Here is a 14,857-nt window from a genome sequence, read left to right as displayed (position 1 = left end):
GATGAAATACTTTAAGATTCTTGACACTTATATGAATGTAAGTAACGCTATGTTATAAAGTTACAGAAAGCAACAATAATGCAATCAGAAAAAAAAGCAAATTTATATCTGTTCATCTACATTGAAATGTCCTAATTTTGATCATACCGTTAAAGAGAATTAAAATTTGTATACAAACTTACCAAGGCTATTGCTCTTAGGCTTCTGGTCAGATAATGATTTAAAAAATTGTTCTAAACACACTACATTCATTTATTGTCAAGAAAAAGCTGCACATATACATAATATAAAAATAAACATTTTTGTCATACTAAAAAATTTGGAACACTATGACAACTAACTTATTAGTGAAACTACCATTAAGTAATGTAATAAAGAAAGTTAACTTTTTACTATAGCATAGTATTGTAATACCTATAACTGACAAAATATAAAACATCTTACATCAATTGACTGGAGCATAAATCGTAAGTTCTTTAACATTAACATGTTCCGGTGTTGCCAATACATAAAATGCAGCGTCAGCGACATCCTCAGCTAACAAACCGGATGGGGCGTTGTCTTTCCCATCAGCCACCAATCTGAATTCAGTCAAAACAACTCCGGGGCTTAAACTAGTAATTCTGATTGGTAGTTTTTCTCTGTTGATTTCCAGTCTTAACGTTTCAGTCATAGCGGTGAGGGCGTGTTTAGATGCTGGATAAACACTGGAACCTGGATAATCGATTACTTGATGTCCCACCACACTATTCACGTTAATAATGTGTCCTTTGGTGTTGTAAAGTTTCATGCTTTTGATTGCTTCTCTGGATGCGATGGCCACTCCTAAGATGTTGGTGTCTAGCATCGTTTTCCATTTTTCTATATCACCATCTATCAGGCTGGTCCCCAGTCTAACACCGGCGTTGTTTACCAATATGTGGATTGGACCTAACTCTTTGGTGATCTTGTCAAACGAGGAAATAATTTCATCTTGTTTGGTTAAATCCGTTTTGAATGCCACTAAACGTCCTGGTCCACCATTTGCAGCTAATAGTTCTGCATGTTTTTGTACCCGCTCAACTCGTCTTGCTAAACCACATACTGTCAGACCATACTTGACCAAACCTTCGGCTATAGCTTTTCCAATTCCGGAAGATGCACCAGTAACTACAGCAACTTTACCTTCGTAGTGGCTTAAATTTAAAGAATAGGACATGTTCAGTTAATTTTAAATATGTACAACTGACACTGAAAATTACTTGATCTCATGTAATCACGGTATTTATACTGATGTATGTGAAAACAGATTGCACAATGTTTACCTAAAAAACCATATCATGCAATAGAAAGATGATATTTATGATTATATTTTATAAAGATTATATTTATTGCCTGACAAATTTTAATAGTTTGAAGGGTTTAAGAAAAAAGGTCTTTCACTAAAATAACATAAAGGAGAAGTGCAGAAGAAAATAGTTTAATAAAAAAAAAAACAAAGTCACAGATCACAAAAATATGGCACTTAAATCTATCCTCTCCATCCCTTCAACCTGTTAGTGTATGTAGTTTAATTATGTACTGGCATAGAGACTGAAGGAGTAGCGCTAGCAGCCACCGCTCCTTTCCTCCACAACGAGGTGATCGTTTTGGTCTCCGTATAGAAATTCAACCCTTGTTTACCGTAAAAATGCAAGTCACCATGAAAACTACCCCTAGACCCGGTGAAGCTGAACATGGGCAAGGGCACCGGAATGGGTACGTTTACTCCGATTTGCCCCGCGTCCACTTCGTGCACAAATTGGCGGGCGTGGTTGCCGCTGGTGGTGAAAATGGCTGTACCGTTTCCGTACGGATTGGAGTTGATGATGGAGATGGCTTCCTCCAAAGTGTCAGCTGACATTACGGACAGGACCGGCCCGAAAATCTCCTCCTTGTAACAGTCGTATGATGGTAGGACTTCGGTAAGAACTGTAGGGCCTACGAAGTTTCCATTAGGGTATTTGTCCACTTTGATGTTACGGCCATCTAGTGGGCATTTGGCCCCCTAAATTCAACTAAGTTAGGTTAGTTGTTAACAAGAATAAGGTAGCACTGACCTGTTTAATCCCAGCATCGATAAGCTGTAAAATCCTCTCCTTAGCCTGGGGAGAAATGACAGGACCAACATCAGTACCAGGCTCATGTCCGGCATTCACTTTTAATTGTTTCGCTTTCTCCACCAGGTCAGGAATCCATTTTTGACTTTCCCCAACTAGAATAACCACGCTCAAAGCCATACACCTGGACAAATTCCAATCAAACTAAAGTTTTAGCGAAAGAGAAATATAATACAAACCTTTGGCCTGCTGCCCCAAACGCCGCCCCTACTATAGAGTCGAGGGCGGCATTTTTGTCGGCATCGGGCAGAACTATTGCATGGTTTTTCGCCCCCATGTTAGATTGAATGCGTTTACCGCTCGCAGCCCCACGGGCGTAAATGTGCTTTCCCGCCCTGTCTCCTCCTACAAAACTGATAGCCTTGATATCGGGATGGTCACAGATGAAATTGACTGCATCGTGGGTACCATGAATAACCTAGAAAGTTTCTGAAATCACTGTCTGACCGAAAACTTCCTGCTGCATCAGAAAAACTTACATTGACGATACCTGGAGGGCAACCCACTTCATTCAACAACTCCATCAGCAACATTGTGGCACCTGGATCTCTTTCAGAAGGTTTGAGCACCATAGTGTTTCCGGCAATTAAGGCTAAAGGAAACATCCACAAAGGAACCATGGCAGGAAAATTGAATGGACATATCCCTGTGTTGCATATTACAGTCACTAATATAGTTCAAGTTTGGAGAAAATGTACTAACCTGCTGTAACTCCTATAGGAACTTTATACGAAGTAATGTCCATGTCTTTGGAGATGCTTTGGAGAGATTCTCCTTGGAGGAGAGTACCTGCTGCGCAAGCGTGTTCAACAACCTCTGCAAAAAGTGTAATTAAAAATTGCTTTATCAGGTGGTTCAGTACTCACGAACTCCTCTCAAAACATCACCATCAGCGTCTGCAAGAGTTTTGCCTTGCTCCAAAGTGATGTTAGCTGCAATCTTCTTCATGTCTCTTCTAATGACAGCTTGCAGTTTCAACATCAACTGTTGTCGCGTCAATACTGAAGTGTTCTTCCAGGACTCGTAGGCATTTTGACTAGACTGAACGGCGGCCTGCATCTCTAAAAAAAAAATGGCCTCAACCCTGATACAAAAGGAAGTACGACAATCGTACCTTCTGGAGTGCTTTGAGGCACTTTGGTCACCAAGTTGTTGGTGGCTGGATCGTGGAGGTCCACCCATTCGGTGGCCTTAGATTCGACGAATTGCCCGTCTATGAACAGTTTAGTGGTTGGAGCCACGTTCGAGTATTGTCGCTTCAAGATGTTTAGGAATTGCTACACACATTTCAATAAATTAAAATACAATGTGGTTCGTGACTTTTTGATTTAGTAGTCAATTTTTTGGTAAAGTTCAAACTTGCTGGTTTCTTAAAAATGTTACCAAACATGGCTGGATGTTTTCTACATTACATCTGTCTTGAAAAATAAAGAATCAACACTTCTATGATTAAAATATTAACAAAAAAATGCAATTAAAAAGTATTTTACAGATTAGTCAATTAGGTTAATTTATATGAATGTTATCGATTTTTTTGGAACTTTTTAATGACACTTTTTAAAGGGTTATAACAGATTATAAGAGATTTACTTACATTAGGTCGTATCATATTGCTATTTATTATCGGAGCGTTATCAGTCGAATCTGGCAGTAAATCTGATCAAACCTAAGAGGAACCCGTATAAATGTTAACGAAAACAACACACGATAATTAATGTAATACGTTCACATGTTGTTTGTCCCCTTCTACTTTACTACTGACTACGTTTAACCCAAAATATCAATCCCCATACATTTTATAAGCAGAACAAACAAAACTCATGAAAACAGTCATTAAACTTATACAAAAATACTGTCCTGTTATTCGAAAAAAAAAATCACTTTACCGTTGCTTTGCCGCTGTAAACGTAGTCACTGGCTGTAATATTGCTAAGGTTATCACTCGTTTACACTGCCACAATACTGATCCTACAGTTAAGTAACGTTTATCACTGTTTTGCAATCGACAGAACTTGGGTCAACAGGATGGGACTGAGAGAGTACCATGTAAGTGGTACCGTTAGGTTTTAATGGGCATGTTCAGGTAGTTGAGGTAGTACCCAAAGGTTTAGATTGTTTTTTCATAATAATTTTAACTTTAGGTTCAATGTCTGGCACATTTTTATTCTGAAAAATTCAGTATTCAGGTCTTGACAAGCCAAATCGAATAAAATTGAAATTTACATGGTGTCCCATTTGACTTAGTGGAATTTTAAGCACCTGAATGTAACGACAACTTTCACCCTGTATATCTTCGAAACTGCGCAGTTTTTGTACACCACATGGTAGACCACTGTGTAGACAGGCAGAAGTGAGTGACGTAATATACACAGGGTGTCCCATTTGAAATAGGACAGACAATGCAATTTTCTGCTGAACATAATGAAAACTTTCATAATCTTGAAAATTGTAGGACTTTGGTACAGTACCCTGTACGCCATTAAGGTTTTTGAGTTTGTGTTATCTATATTTTTATTAAAATACAATAAATAAAACACAAGATGTTTATAATTTACGTTTATAACTTATATCCAGCCTTGTTTTATGCAGGTTTCCAGTACGAGTGTTAATCGTTCCTCTTGTCTAGAACCAATATTTTCCACGATGTTTTTCATTTGATCTAAAAATTCCACATCGCCAGTCAAATGATCAGGCACATTGTTTTTAGATGCGTAAATTACGCAAGTCATGAAAAGTGCGTGGTACACCTCGGATTTCTCCACAATCCTTTTCATTTCAGCTTTGTAGTCTTCATAAGTCAACGCTGGTTCTCCAACACCAATTTTGCTCAAAATTGAAGTTAACTGTTCATGGTAAAACCTTGAAAATTGTCAGGTTATTTATATTTTTAATTTTGGAGTAATTAAGTAATATTACCTTAAAAGTTCCTCAAAATGATTTCTCAACACCTCATCACTCAAAGAAGTCAACATGAAAAATCCTACGTCTCTGGCATAGGAAGAATACTGATAAATTTGAAAGTCCAAAAACTTGACCGCCACTGGTTTATCCTTAGATTTCGCCACCATGATGTTATTGCCCCAGAAATCGCTATGCGCCACTGTACTCCATGGTTCAACCCCCGCACCTCTGATACCCTGCATCCAGGGAACCATATTGTCAATCAAACGTTGCACGTGTGCTTTGTAGGCTTGACAGCTTGGAAGATTATTCAATTTTTCTAGGATTAAACGGTCTGGTGGACCTCCAGGAGGTCCAGGTGGTCCACCATGAGGTAATCCTTCAGGTGGTGGTCCACCATGAGGTAATCTTTCAGGGGGTGGTCCTCCAGGTGGAGGTCCTCCGGGAGGAAATTTGGGTGCAGTGTCTTCGAGGTAAGCTTTGATGACGTCGAATTGTTTAGGTTTCTTGAATTTCATCCCTAAAACAGTAGCGTGCAGTGCTGCCAACGTCTTTAAAGTGGTTTTGGCGGCTTCTAGATCAAAACCTACGTGTCTGTCTTCGTTGACGTAGCCTAGAACAAGTGGCAGCATTGTTTTTTTGTATCTATTTAGTTTAGTTTCTTTTATTTATTATATAATCCCGACAATTATTAATTTACAAGCAGTTTTACTTAGATTTTATGATATCTAATAAAATTCCAATCTATGATAAGAAGTAAAAGCCAATACAAATCAGTGTCAGTCTGATAATTCCTATCGACATTTTTTTGAAACCCTACCTGTATAGAATATAATAAAAAATACCTTCTGGAATTAAATTTTTGATTAACAAAATTGCTTCAGAATCCGCTTCTTGACTTTCTGGATTCAAACTCAGCCGCGATCCCATATAAGTTGGAAAATAATCCGTTTCAATCCCATTCTCGTTGGCAAACTGTTTTAAAATGGGTACCACTTCCGAGTACCATTTAATTTCATTTTTCATCACAATCCCATTGAAGTTAAAACCAGGATGCTGGTTGACTGGCGGTAATCGTTTGGCAACAGCACTAATCGTCTCCTTTACCCCATTTTGATTCTCCACCTCCAGGTCAACGCGAAGCACCAAACTCAGGTAATTCTCACCTGGAGCTGTTAATCTAGACAAATTTACTTTAGTTACTTTACGATCGTTGACGTAAGGTTGCACCACTTTATCAATATCGGGAATCGTGTAATTTAGGAGAAAATCTATTTTGGGAGCCATATTACTGCGATCTCTCGTGAATCCTAAACACAACTGAACTTGAAAATTCAATCACGCTCTATGATAAATAATACAATCGACTGGTTTAACTACACATTAGTCAACAATTTTCACACGAAAAACATATTTGGTGTTATACACGGTGACCCAATGTTGATAAAAATATACAGGTTAATTGAACGCCTGTTTTTTTTAAGGTGTTACACCCTATATAACTCAGGGATTAACAAGCTTTTGGTTTGTATTATACTGTAATGCGTTAAAGCTCTTTCCAATTGTTAAACTTGTAAACAAAGTTTGCACAATTGTCACGAGATACTATGTAGTTAAAATTTAATTTTAACGTTAATTTTGTTTGTTACAAGTTGCAGAAATTTGTTGAAACAGACAGCAATTTGAAAAAAACTAAAAATTTTTTTTAATTTTAAACCACTGAGATTTTTGGAAAAAATGAAGCTTTTACGGATTAGTAAGCATAAAAAAACAACTTTTTCTCTTTTAAATTTATAGAAACATTATTTTTTTGTACAGTAATACTGCTACTACTAATACTAACAATACAAATTTGATTGCTCATTTTAAGTCAAGGTTAATTTGACTTTACAAAATTTATATATAATATAATAATAATACAATATAATATGTAAAAATTTATAACCAGCCTTTGCTTGCACATATTTCTATAACAAGAACCAATCTCTCCTTTTGTCTGTCATCTAATTGATCTACCACTTTGGTGATCTGTTCAAACATATCCACTTCCCCAGTTAAATGATCGGAGCGATTGCTTTTAGGGGCAAAAATTATAACACAGAAAAATAAAACATGCAATATCTCGTATTTGGGTACAATTCGGTTCACTTCTTCCGTATAGTCCTCGTAGGACAGTTTGACTTCAGAAACTCCAATTGTGTCCAGTATCGACGTCAGCTGATCGTAGTAGTACCTATAAATGTTATTTTGTCAGGTTAAAGTTTTGTGGACAAATTTTGGCTTTACCTTAAAAGGTCATCGAGATGTTCCCTTAGAACGTCATCCTTCACACTGGTTAGCAGGAAGAACGTCACATCCCTAACGAAACTGCTGTATTGACAGGCTTGGAAATCCAAAATTTTTACTTTAACTGGACCGTTTTCACCTGGTTTAGTCACCATAATGTTGTTACTCCAAAAATCTGAATGCACCACAGTGTTGTAAGGTTCCAAACCACCTCCTACAGACCTTTGAATATGGGATATTTTGTTGTTTTGCAGATTTTGCAGTTGTGGCTTAAAACTTTGGAACTGAGGTAAGGTCATCAATTTTGTTAAGATTAAATCTTCGGGAGGACCTGGTGGTAGTCCTTTAGAACCTTCTTTGGGGATTGGTGGTGGCAGCGCCGAATTTTCCAAGAAGTTTTTGATGATTTGAAATTTTTCAGGTTGTTTGAATTTTAGGCCAAAACCTGTAGCATGAAAAGCTGCCAGGGATTTTAGGACAGATTTTGTGGTTTCCAGGTCGAAACCCAAACGTCGGTCTGCATTGAAGAATCCTGTAAAAGTTTTAGATTAGCTTAAAAAAAGAAAAAGTTTAAGTAAAACTCACCTTCAGGAAGTAAGTTTTTAACTACTAAAACAGCTTCAGAGTCCACTTCCTCACTTTCAGGGTCTAAACTGAGCCTGGAACCTAAATAGGTGGGGAAGTACTCTGTGTCCAATCCATTTTCTGTAGCAAAGTCTTTAAAAATGGGTACCACTTTCGAGTACCACGTGATTTCATTCATCATGGCCGCAGCATTAAAACCCAAACTTTCCTTTTTCTGACCAATTGGAAGCCTTTTGGCCACCGCACTGATTTTGTCGCTGTTTCCATCACCGTCCACCACCTCCAGGTCAGCTTTGAATACTAAACTAAGGTAGTTTTCACCTGGGGCCGTCAATCTGGACAAATCCACTTTAGTAACCTTGAGACCATTAATAAACGGTTGCACCACTTTATCAATATCAGGGATACCGTAATTATCGAGCGCAGTGTTTTTGGTCGTCATTGTCGTGTCGTCTGTTCGTAATCTGCTAGGATACTGAATTTAACAAATAGAAAACAAGTTTATCAATCTGGTACTTAAATTACGTAAAAAAAAAGTTGGCAAATCATCATTCCCGCTTAGTTCGTTAATCACTAGTCAACAACCTACCATTTTCGATCGTGAGACAGCAAAAGGTTGTTGTAATTATCTAATAAAAAAATACTGTTTGATGTTCAAGTTTAAAACTAGGATGACGTCACAAATTTATAGTCTTGTTAAATAGCTATTAATGTATTATAATTGAAATAAATAAATAATGTTAATTTCTAGCCTAATTAACCTATATCCATCCTCTTTCAGTGTAAATATCCAGTACGATCTTCAGTCTCTCTTTCTGTCTTTCGGTCAAATTATCAACCATGGTTTTCATTTTATCCATAGCGTCCACCTCTCCAGTTAGATGATCAAGAACGTTGTTTTTGGGCGCGAAAATAATGACGCAGAAGAAAAGGGCGTGTAACGCCTCGTAATCTGGTACCACCCTGTTTAGTTCCTCTTCAAATGCCTGATAGGTGAGTTTCAGTTCGGGAATGTCCAATTTTTCTAACAGAGCGGTCAGTTCTTCATGGTAGAATCTGTAAATGATGAAAAAAATCAGTTCAAGTCACGAGTGACAATACTTATACAGGGTGTTCTTAAAATGTTCGGAAAATTTCTACCACAAGTTCTTGAGGCTTTAATATGTGACCGGTTATAACCGGTAAGGTAAAGTAAAATTAGATAAGGAAAATTCAGTATGACAGAAACATTTACCAATTTTACCAGTAAATATATGGGTCTAGTTGAAAAGTCATAAATCATTTTCATGCACTGACGGACTGTGAAACTTCCATGGATGAGTTTAACAGATTCTTAAGAACATTTTTGAGTTATTTAGCAAAATAACTTGGTTGATGCTGAAATTGTGGTTTGAAATTGGAACATCTTGTAACTCAGTTATTTTTGGGAGTTCAGGGTGGAAAACCACTTAAAAGAACCGTTTTCAGCTCCTCTTTCCAGTGGTGTAGAGTAAAAAATGTTATCTTCAAAATTGCGTACAGGGTGGCAAAAATTGTGAATACTGGAAGAGTGTTAAAGTACAATTTACTTTTAGAATTTCGTGAGTAGTTGAATTATACTTTTGACACTCTGTACCTCCGACATCATCCACTTTTGGAGCAAAAATCTGTTTGTTACATAAAATTAGACTTTCCTTAACTATTTAACTACATAAACAGCAATTTTTTGCTTCTTCAAAGTAACTATTTACCTTAACAAATCATCCAAATGATTCTTGACCACCTCATCCCTCAAACTGGTCAGTAAAAAGAAAATGACATCTTTGGAATAGGTCGAGTAATTGCATACTTGGTAATCCAAAATTTTCACCGAGATCTCACCATTTTCGCGTGGTTTGGTTATCATAATGTTGTTGCCCCAAAAATCACCGTGCGACACTGTGTTCCACGGTTCCAGTCCCCCACCCATATGCCTTTCCATCATGGGCAGTTGGTGGTCTTTTCGGTACTGTAGCTGGGATTTATAGCGCTCAAAGTCTGGAAGTGTGATTAATTTTTCCACTAGCAGAGTCTCTGGTGGTTCGGGTGGTGGTGGACCATCTGGTTGGACTGGGGGTGGTTTGAATTTTGCATTTTCAAAGAATTCTTCCAGGATTTTAAAGGTTTCAGGTTGTTTAAACTTGATTCCGAAACCAGTGGCGTGGAATGCTGCCAGAGATTTTAAAATCGATTTGGCTGCTTCAAGAGTAAATCCCACATGTCGATCTTCATTGGCGTAACCTAATAAATAATCATAAAGTTTTAAAATTCAATCTTGACCAATAATATTATAATAATAAAGTACCTTCAGGGTGTAAATTCTTCACCACTAGAACAGCCTCAGGGTCTGCTTCCTGACTTTCCCCACCCAGGCTAAGTCTACCTCCCAAATAAGTGGGAAAATAGTCATATGGCAACCCATATTCCTTAGAAAAACTCTGGAAAAGGGGCACAATTTTGCTATACCAATTAATTTCAGCCTTCATAGCCAAAGCACTAAAATCGCCCCATGGTTGTGTCTTGTCGCCCGACGCTAGTGGCAACCTTTTGGCCACCCCTTGTATAGTTTCACGTTTTCCATTTTCATCCTCAACTTCCACATCCAGACGAAAAACTAAACTAATGTAATTTTCACCTGGTGCAGTCAATCTGGCTACGTTTACTTTGGTGACTTTACGTCCGCCCAAAACGAGCACCTTTTCAACGTCCGGAATCGTGTAGTTATCGAGAGAACCCATTTTTGCAACATTGAAACGTAAAATGATATTCAATAGTGTATATACTGGTGAATCGAGATAAAAATGGTTTTTTATCAGTCACGTACAAATTCCTTAATGCTGGAGATGGATTTGTATGAACAATTGATTAAAGGTGCTGCCACTTTAACTTTAAGTACTTCCCTGACAATTATCCTTGAATATTGCGTTATTAAACCAAAATTTTGTATTGTGTGAGGAATGTACTTATCATCCACTTATTACGATTATCTTTCATAATGGTGGGATGAGTAGGTGGTTTTAAAGTTTAATTTTGAAGGAATAAGGTATCGATATGTTTAATGGGAACTAAAGCTTTGAACAGTCAAAACGACTTACAGTCATCAGTACATTATCAGTATTATGGTGGACCACCCTGTATACGTAATCACCTTGAAAATCGGCAACGTTGCCAAAGCTCATAAATAGCAAACCTAAATTGATGATTTTAGATCATCAATTACACAAACAATACCACCATCGCAATTTATTACCTAATAGAAAATAAAATAGACTTTTTCATATCCATCCAAAAAATCATATCCATCCTTTATTAGCGCAAGTCTGCACTACAAGTAGCAATCGTTCTCTCTGTCTGGCATTTAAATTGTCAATCATCCGCTTCATTTGATCAAACATATCCACTTCCCCAGTTAAATAATCTGGTATGTTAACTTTAGGGGCGAATATTATGACGTTGAAGAAAAGAGCGTGCAACGCTTCGTGTTTTGCTACCACCCTGTCTAATTCCTGCATAAAATCCTGGAAGGTTATTTTCAGTTGTGGAATAACAATTTTGTCCAAATTTACGGTCAATTCTTCATGGTAAAACCTGAAAATCCATTTTCTTTTAAGGTCAGAAACAATTGCCAATGTTACCTTAAAAGGTCATCAAAATTCTGCTGAAAAACATCATCCATCCATCATTCCAATCGCCCACCTAGGTACCTTTCGACTAAGGGTAGCAGGTTGTTTTTAAGGGTTTGGAGTTGCGATTTGTAGGGTTTGGAATTCATGGAAAAAACTGTATGTTCTGGGGGACCATCATCAGGAGGAGGTCCTTCTGAGTCGGGGATAGCGTTTTTCAATATGTCTTTAACAATTTGGAATTTTTCAGGTTGTTTGTACTTGATACCAAAACCAGTGGCGTGGAATGCTGCCAGGGATTTTACGATCGATTCTAATCGAACCTACAAAAATTGTTTAAGGTTGTTTGTGATTGGTTAAAAAATAGTAGATTACCTTCAGGTAGTAAATTTTTTACTACTAAAACAGCTTCAGAGTCTGGTTGTTGACTATTCAAATCCAAGCTGAGTCTTGACCCTAAATAGGTAAGAAAATAGTCACAATCTAACCCAAATTCCTTGGCAAAACCCTTATATAAAAGCAATATCTTCGAGTACCATTCGATTTCACTCTTCATGGACATGGCGTAAAAGTCAAATTTTCCTTTTAACGGTCCCGTTGGTAGTCTCTTTGCCACTGCACTAATTTTCTCAGTTTTTCCATTTTTAGTTTCCAACTCAAAATCGGCACGAAAAACTAGGCTGATGTAGTTTTCACCCGGGGCTGTTAGTCTGGACAAGTCAACTTTAACAATTTTACCACCGTTAAGATAAGGTTGCACCAGCTGGTCTATTTCTGGGATAGTATAATCCATTGTTCTAGAATGTACCAAATCTGAAACCAAACTAAAAGCTTAAAACAAGTTTTATCAGATCAAGGTTATAGTGACAAATTTTTTTAATAATTTATTAAGACAATATTATAATTAGCTTGTTGACTTCTAGATTGTCTTTCTGTCTAAACGAGGTGTCGCTAGAGTATTACAAATTTATGTTTTTATAGTTTTTACCATACTTTTTATGGAAACAAAAAATAAGGACATATTTATATCAAAAGACCTTAAAATACAATTTTTTGTCAGAATTTTCATTTTAGTTAGGTTGAATACAATAAGTTTTGCTGGGAAACAAATATGAATCTTGATTATACTACTATTATTAGACATTTTAAGTTTGTTTAAATAAATCTAAACTTAATGGTAAATTTTATGCATTTTCGAGTATAGAAACTAATAGTCGCGGTTACATAATAAAAATCATGTATTTTGAACGGTGAAAATCAGTAAAACAGGACAAAAAGTCTAAATTCCATGTTTATGCAAGTAAGCGCTTTACGTTGGATCAGATAAGCAAAATACTTAAATATACTATTTAATTCATCATTTTACTTAAAAAAAAAAAATATTTATCGGTTTAAATCAAAATACTCGAGAATTTCGAGTAGTTTTTAAGTATCTGAATAAATTCCAGAAATTTTTCCCTGGTGTAACTAATTGTTGTTGAAAATGATAATCGGAAAGGAATTTGAGTAACATATTTGCGTTACCCTTATCTACAATTATTGCTATAAATGATCGGAAGTGACTCGATATTCATTTAGTAATCAACAATAATGGCACTGGACAATTACAGTATTCGGGACATCGAAACAGTCCTTCAACCTCATCTTGGTGGTAGTAAAGTCACCAAAGTAAACCTATCCAGATTAACAGCCCCAGGTGAAAACTACCTTAGTTTAGTGTTTCGCGTGGATGTGGAGGTGGTAAACGAAAATGGGAAAAGTGAAACAGTTAGTGCGGTGGCCAAAAGGTTACCTTTGTTTGGGGACAAAAAACCGGAAATGGATTTTAACGCAGTAGCAATGAAGAATGAGATCAAATGGTATTCGGATGTAATACCTATTTATAAGGAGTTTGCCAGAGATTACAACATCGACTCCAACTACTTTCCTGATTATTTAGGATCTCGCTTAAGTTTGAATGCAGCGAGTAAAGATGCTGACTCTGAATCTGTGTTAGTAGTCAGAAATTTGATTCCTGAAGGTGTGTACTTAGTTTTTATTACCTCCAGAAGTTAGTGTAGTAATTTGAATTATTTTTAGGTTACATTAACGAAGATCGTCACGTGGGTTTCGACCTTCATGCAGCAAAAAGTACTTTAAAAGCCCTGGCAGCCTTCCATGCAACCAGTTTGGGCCTGAAATTTAAACGACCGGATAAGTTTGCATTCATTAAAAAGTTCTTGGAAGACTCAGCTCCCAAACCACCTTCTGGAGAACAAACCAAACCTCCAGTACCGCGCGAAGGACTTCTCTTAGGGAAATTACTAGAATATCCTGGTTGCCAGCCGTACAAAAAGCAACTTCAACAGTTTAAAGACAACATGAAGCCAAACGCAAATATGTTTTCTGGTGGCGGTGTGGAACCCTGGTCCTTAGTGGTTCACAGTGATTTTTGGGTGAACAATATCATGGTAACCAAACTTCGTTTTGACTCTCAAAGACCCCCAGTGAAAATTTTGGATTTCCAAGTCTGTCACTATTCCTCCTACGCTAAAGATTTGCTGTTTTTCCTGTTGACCAGTTTGAGAGACGAAGTACTCACGCAAAGTTTCGATGATCTGGCAAAGTATTACTACCACGAGTTGACTTCGATATTGAGTAGGCTGGATATACCCGAACTGCTGACTTATGACCAATACCTGGAAGAACTGAACAGGGTGGCTAAAGCCTCCGAAGTAATGCACGCCATATTTTTCTGTAATGTTATTTTCGGACCCAAGGACAACGTTCCCGATCATTTAACTGGAGAAGTAGACATGGACGATCATATGCAAAACATGGTCAACAATATGAGCGAGAGAGCGAAACAACGAATGACTTTAATAGTACAAACAGCAGTTCAGAAAGGTTGGATATAAGTTACTACTCAGTGAATTATAATGTAATTTTGCACTAAGTAATTTGTAAATGTTAAAGATAAAAACAAGTAAACAGTTTAAAAAATTGAACAAGTATTAGCAGTAAAATGGTGGTTTTAGTAACTAGCAACTGTTTATTTAAACATGTTATAGGAAAAACTGAGAATATATTTTGCTTAGTACTAATTTGTGATATCTTTGAAGCAGAAATCGTTGGAAAATACTATTATAAAATTGTGAAAAAAGCTCTTAAAAAGTAAAATTATTTTCCTCAAAAAGCATAAAATCCTGTAAAAAAGCACAAAACCCTTTCAGAGAAGCAAAACTTTTCAGTTCAAGTTCTAGACATTTTTTGAAGCTTTTAAACTGCTCTAAAAGCATACGGAATATATATACTCTGTTTTGAGAG

At 36.9% G+C, this 14,857-nt stretch overlaps 6 protein-coding genes and 1 pseudogene across 7 annotated transcripts; 1 reads left to right on the top strand and 6 right to left on the bottom strand.

The window, feature by feature from the left end:
- Positions 1–228: 228 nt before the first annotated feature.
- On the bottom strand, positions 229–1,272 carry LOC145731171 (farnesol dehydrogenase pseudogene; annotated as a pseudogene).
- A 171-nt stretch (positions 1,273–1,443) lies between these two features.
- LOC145731164 (putative methylmalonate-semialdehyde/malonate-semialdehyde dehydrogenase [acylating], mitochondrial) lies at positions 1,444–4,101 on the bottom strand. 2 transcript variants are annotated; one of them, XM_081982805.1, is made up of 9 exons: positions 4,025–4,101; positions 3,733–3,804; positions 3,253–3,415; positions 3,005–3,199; positions 2,841–2,954; positions 2,618–2,784; positions 2,318–2,556; positions 2,079–2,262; positions 1,444–2,026 (listed from the first exon to the last, which is right to left on the bottom strand). In XM_081982805.1, exons 2-9 carry the CDS (start codon positions 3,745–3,747, stop codon positions 1,550–1,552), a joined length of 1,554 nt encoding a protein of 517 aa, XP_081838931.1. In that variant the 5' UTR covers positions 3,748–3,804; positions 4,025–4,101; the 3' UTR covers positions 1,444–1,549. The 2 variants fall into 2 exon arrangements, with proteins under 2 accessions (XP_081838931.1, XP_081838930.1); XM_081982804.1 differs by lacking the exon at positions 4,025–4,101 and having other exon boundaries at positions 3,733–3,875.
- Positions 4,102–4,679: 578 nt separating this feature from the next.
- On the bottom strand, positions 4,680–8,494 carry LOC145730476 (uncharacterized). Its single transcript, XM_081981692.1, has 6 exons — positions 7,911–8,494; positions 7,326–7,857; positions 6,981–7,272; positions 5,885–6,377; positions 5,055–5,652; positions 4,680–4,997 (listed from the first exon to the last, which is right to left on the bottom strand). The coding sequence occupies exons 1-6, from the start codon at positions 8,350–8,352 to the stop codon at positions 4,703–4,705; spliced, it is 2,652 nt and encodes an 883-aa protein (XP_081837818.1). The 5' UTR covers positions 8,353–8,494; the 3' UTR covers positions 4,680–4,702.
- A 112-nt stretch (positions 8,495–8,606) lies between these two features.
- Positions 8,607–10,703, bottom strand: LOC145731167 (uncharacterized). The gene is made up of 3 exons (XM_081982807.1): positions 10,234–10,703; positions 9,641–10,169; positions 8,607–8,966 (listed from the first exon to the last, which is right to left on the bottom strand). Exons 1-3 carry the CDS (start codon positions 10,664–10,666, stop codon positions 8,672–8,674), a joined length of 1,257 nt encoding a protein of 418 aa, XP_081838933.1. The 5' UTR covers positions 10,667–10,703; the 3' UTR covers positions 8,607–8,671.
- Positions 10,704–11,192: 489 nt separating this feature from the next.
- On the bottom strand, positions 11,193–11,698 carry LOC145731174 (uncharacterized). The gene is made up of 2 exons (XM_081982825.1): positions 11,564–11,698; positions 11,193–11,516 (listed from the first exon to the last, which is right to left on the bottom strand). The coding sequence occupies exons 1-2, from the start codon at positions 11,602–11,604 to the stop codon at positions 11,222–11,224; spliced, it is 336 nt and encodes a 111-aa protein (XP_081838951.1). The 5' UTR covers positions 11,605–11,698; the 3' UTR covers positions 11,193–11,221.
- A 39-nt stretch (positions 11,699–11,737) lies between these two features.
- Positions 11,738–12,529, bottom strand: LOC145731172 (uncharacterized). The gene is made up of 2 exons (XM_081982814.1): positions 11,927–12,529; positions 11,738–11,874 (listed from the first exon to the last, which is right to left on the bottom strand). Exons 1-2 carry the CDS (start codon positions 12,342–12,344, stop codon positions 11,798–11,800), a joined length of 495 nt encoding a protein of 164 aa, XP_081838940.1. The 5' UTR covers positions 12,345–12,529; the 3' UTR covers positions 11,738–11,797.
- Positions 12,530–13,121: 592 nt separating this feature from the next.
- LOC145731168 (uncharacterized) lies at positions 13,122–14,634 on the top strand. Its single transcript, XM_081982808.1, has 2 exons — positions 13,122–13,571; positions 13,631–14,634. Exons 1-2 carry the CDS (start codon positions 13,142–13,144, stop codon positions 14,446–14,448), a joined length of 1,248 nt encoding a protein of 415 aa, XP_081838934.1. The 5' UTR covers positions 13,122–13,141; the 3' UTR covers positions 14,449–14,634.
- The last annotated feature ends 223 nt before the right edge of the window (positions 14,635–14,857 follow it).

This window comes from Ips typographus, linkage group LG6 (assembly GCF_016097725.1).
Source record: "Ips typographus isolate SLU linkage group LG6, UJ_Ityp_2.0, whole genome shotgun sequence".
Taxonomy (NCBI): Eukaryota; Metazoa; Arthropoda; class Insecta; order Coleoptera; family Curculionidae; genus Ips; species Ips typographus.
The sequence above is the reverse complement of the archived record's forward strand: the minus strand, read 5'-3'. Positions and strand labels throughout refer to the sequence as shown.

Bases quoted from the DNA above. Each gene is read 5' to 3' on its own strand.
- LOC145731164 (XM_081982805.1), bottom strand. The intron at 3,200-3,252 runs GTACGATTGTCG...TTTTTTTTTTAG, and splicing joins GCCTCAAAGCACTCCAGAAG to AGATGCAGGCCGCCGTTCAG. The intron at 2,955-3,004 runs GTGAGTACTGAA...CACTTTTTGCAG, and splicing joins TGATGTTTTGAGAGGAGTTC to AGGTTGTTGAACACGCTTGC.
- LOC145730476 (XM_081981692.1), bottom strand. From the start codon at position 8,352: ATGACGACCAAAAACACTGCGCTCGATAATTACGGTATCCCTGATATT. The intron at 5,653-5,884 runs GTATTTTTTATT...CACTTGTTCTAG, and splicing joins CAAAAATTTAATTCCAGAAG to GCTACGTCAACGAAGACAGA. The intron at 4,998-5,054 runs GTAATATTACTT...ACAATTTTCAAG, and splicing joins CATTTTGAGGAACTTTTAAG to GTTTTACCATGAACAGTTAA.
- LOC145731167 (XM_081982807.1), bottom strand. From the start codon at position 10,666: ATGGGTTCTCTCGATAACTACACGATTCCGGACGTTGAAAAGGTGCTC. The intron at 10,170-10,233 runs GTACTTTATTAT...ATTATTTATTAG, and splicing joins GAAGAATTTACACCCTGAAG to GTTACGCCAATGAAGATCGA. The intron at 8,967-9,640 runs GTAAATAGTTAC...CATCATTTACAG, and splicing joins CATTTGGATGATTTGTTAAG to ATTCTACCATGAAGAACTGA.
- LOC145731174 (XM_081982825.1), bottom strand. From the start codon at position 11,604: ATGGATGATGTTTTTCAGCAGAATTTTGATGACCTTTTAAG. The intron at 11,517-11,563 runs GTAACATTGGCA...ATGGATTTTCAG, and splicing joins AATTTTGATGACCTTTTAAG to GTTTTACCATGAAGAATTGA.
- LOC145731172 (XM_081982814.1), bottom strand. From the start codon at position 12,344: ATGGATTATACTATCCCAGAAATAGACCAGCTGGTGCAACCTTATCTT. The intron at 11,875-11,926 runs GTAATCTACTAT...CAATTTTTGTAG, and splicing joins AAAAAATTTACTACCTGAAG to GTTCGATTAGAATCGATCGT.
- LOC145731168 (XM_081982808.1), top strand. From the start codon at position 13,142: ATGGCACTGGACAATTACAGTATTCGGGACATCGAAACAGTCCTTCAA. The intron at 13,572-13,630 runs GTGTGTACTTAG...AATTATTTTTAG, and splicing joins CAGAAATTTGATTCCTGAAG to GTTACATTAACGAAGATCGT.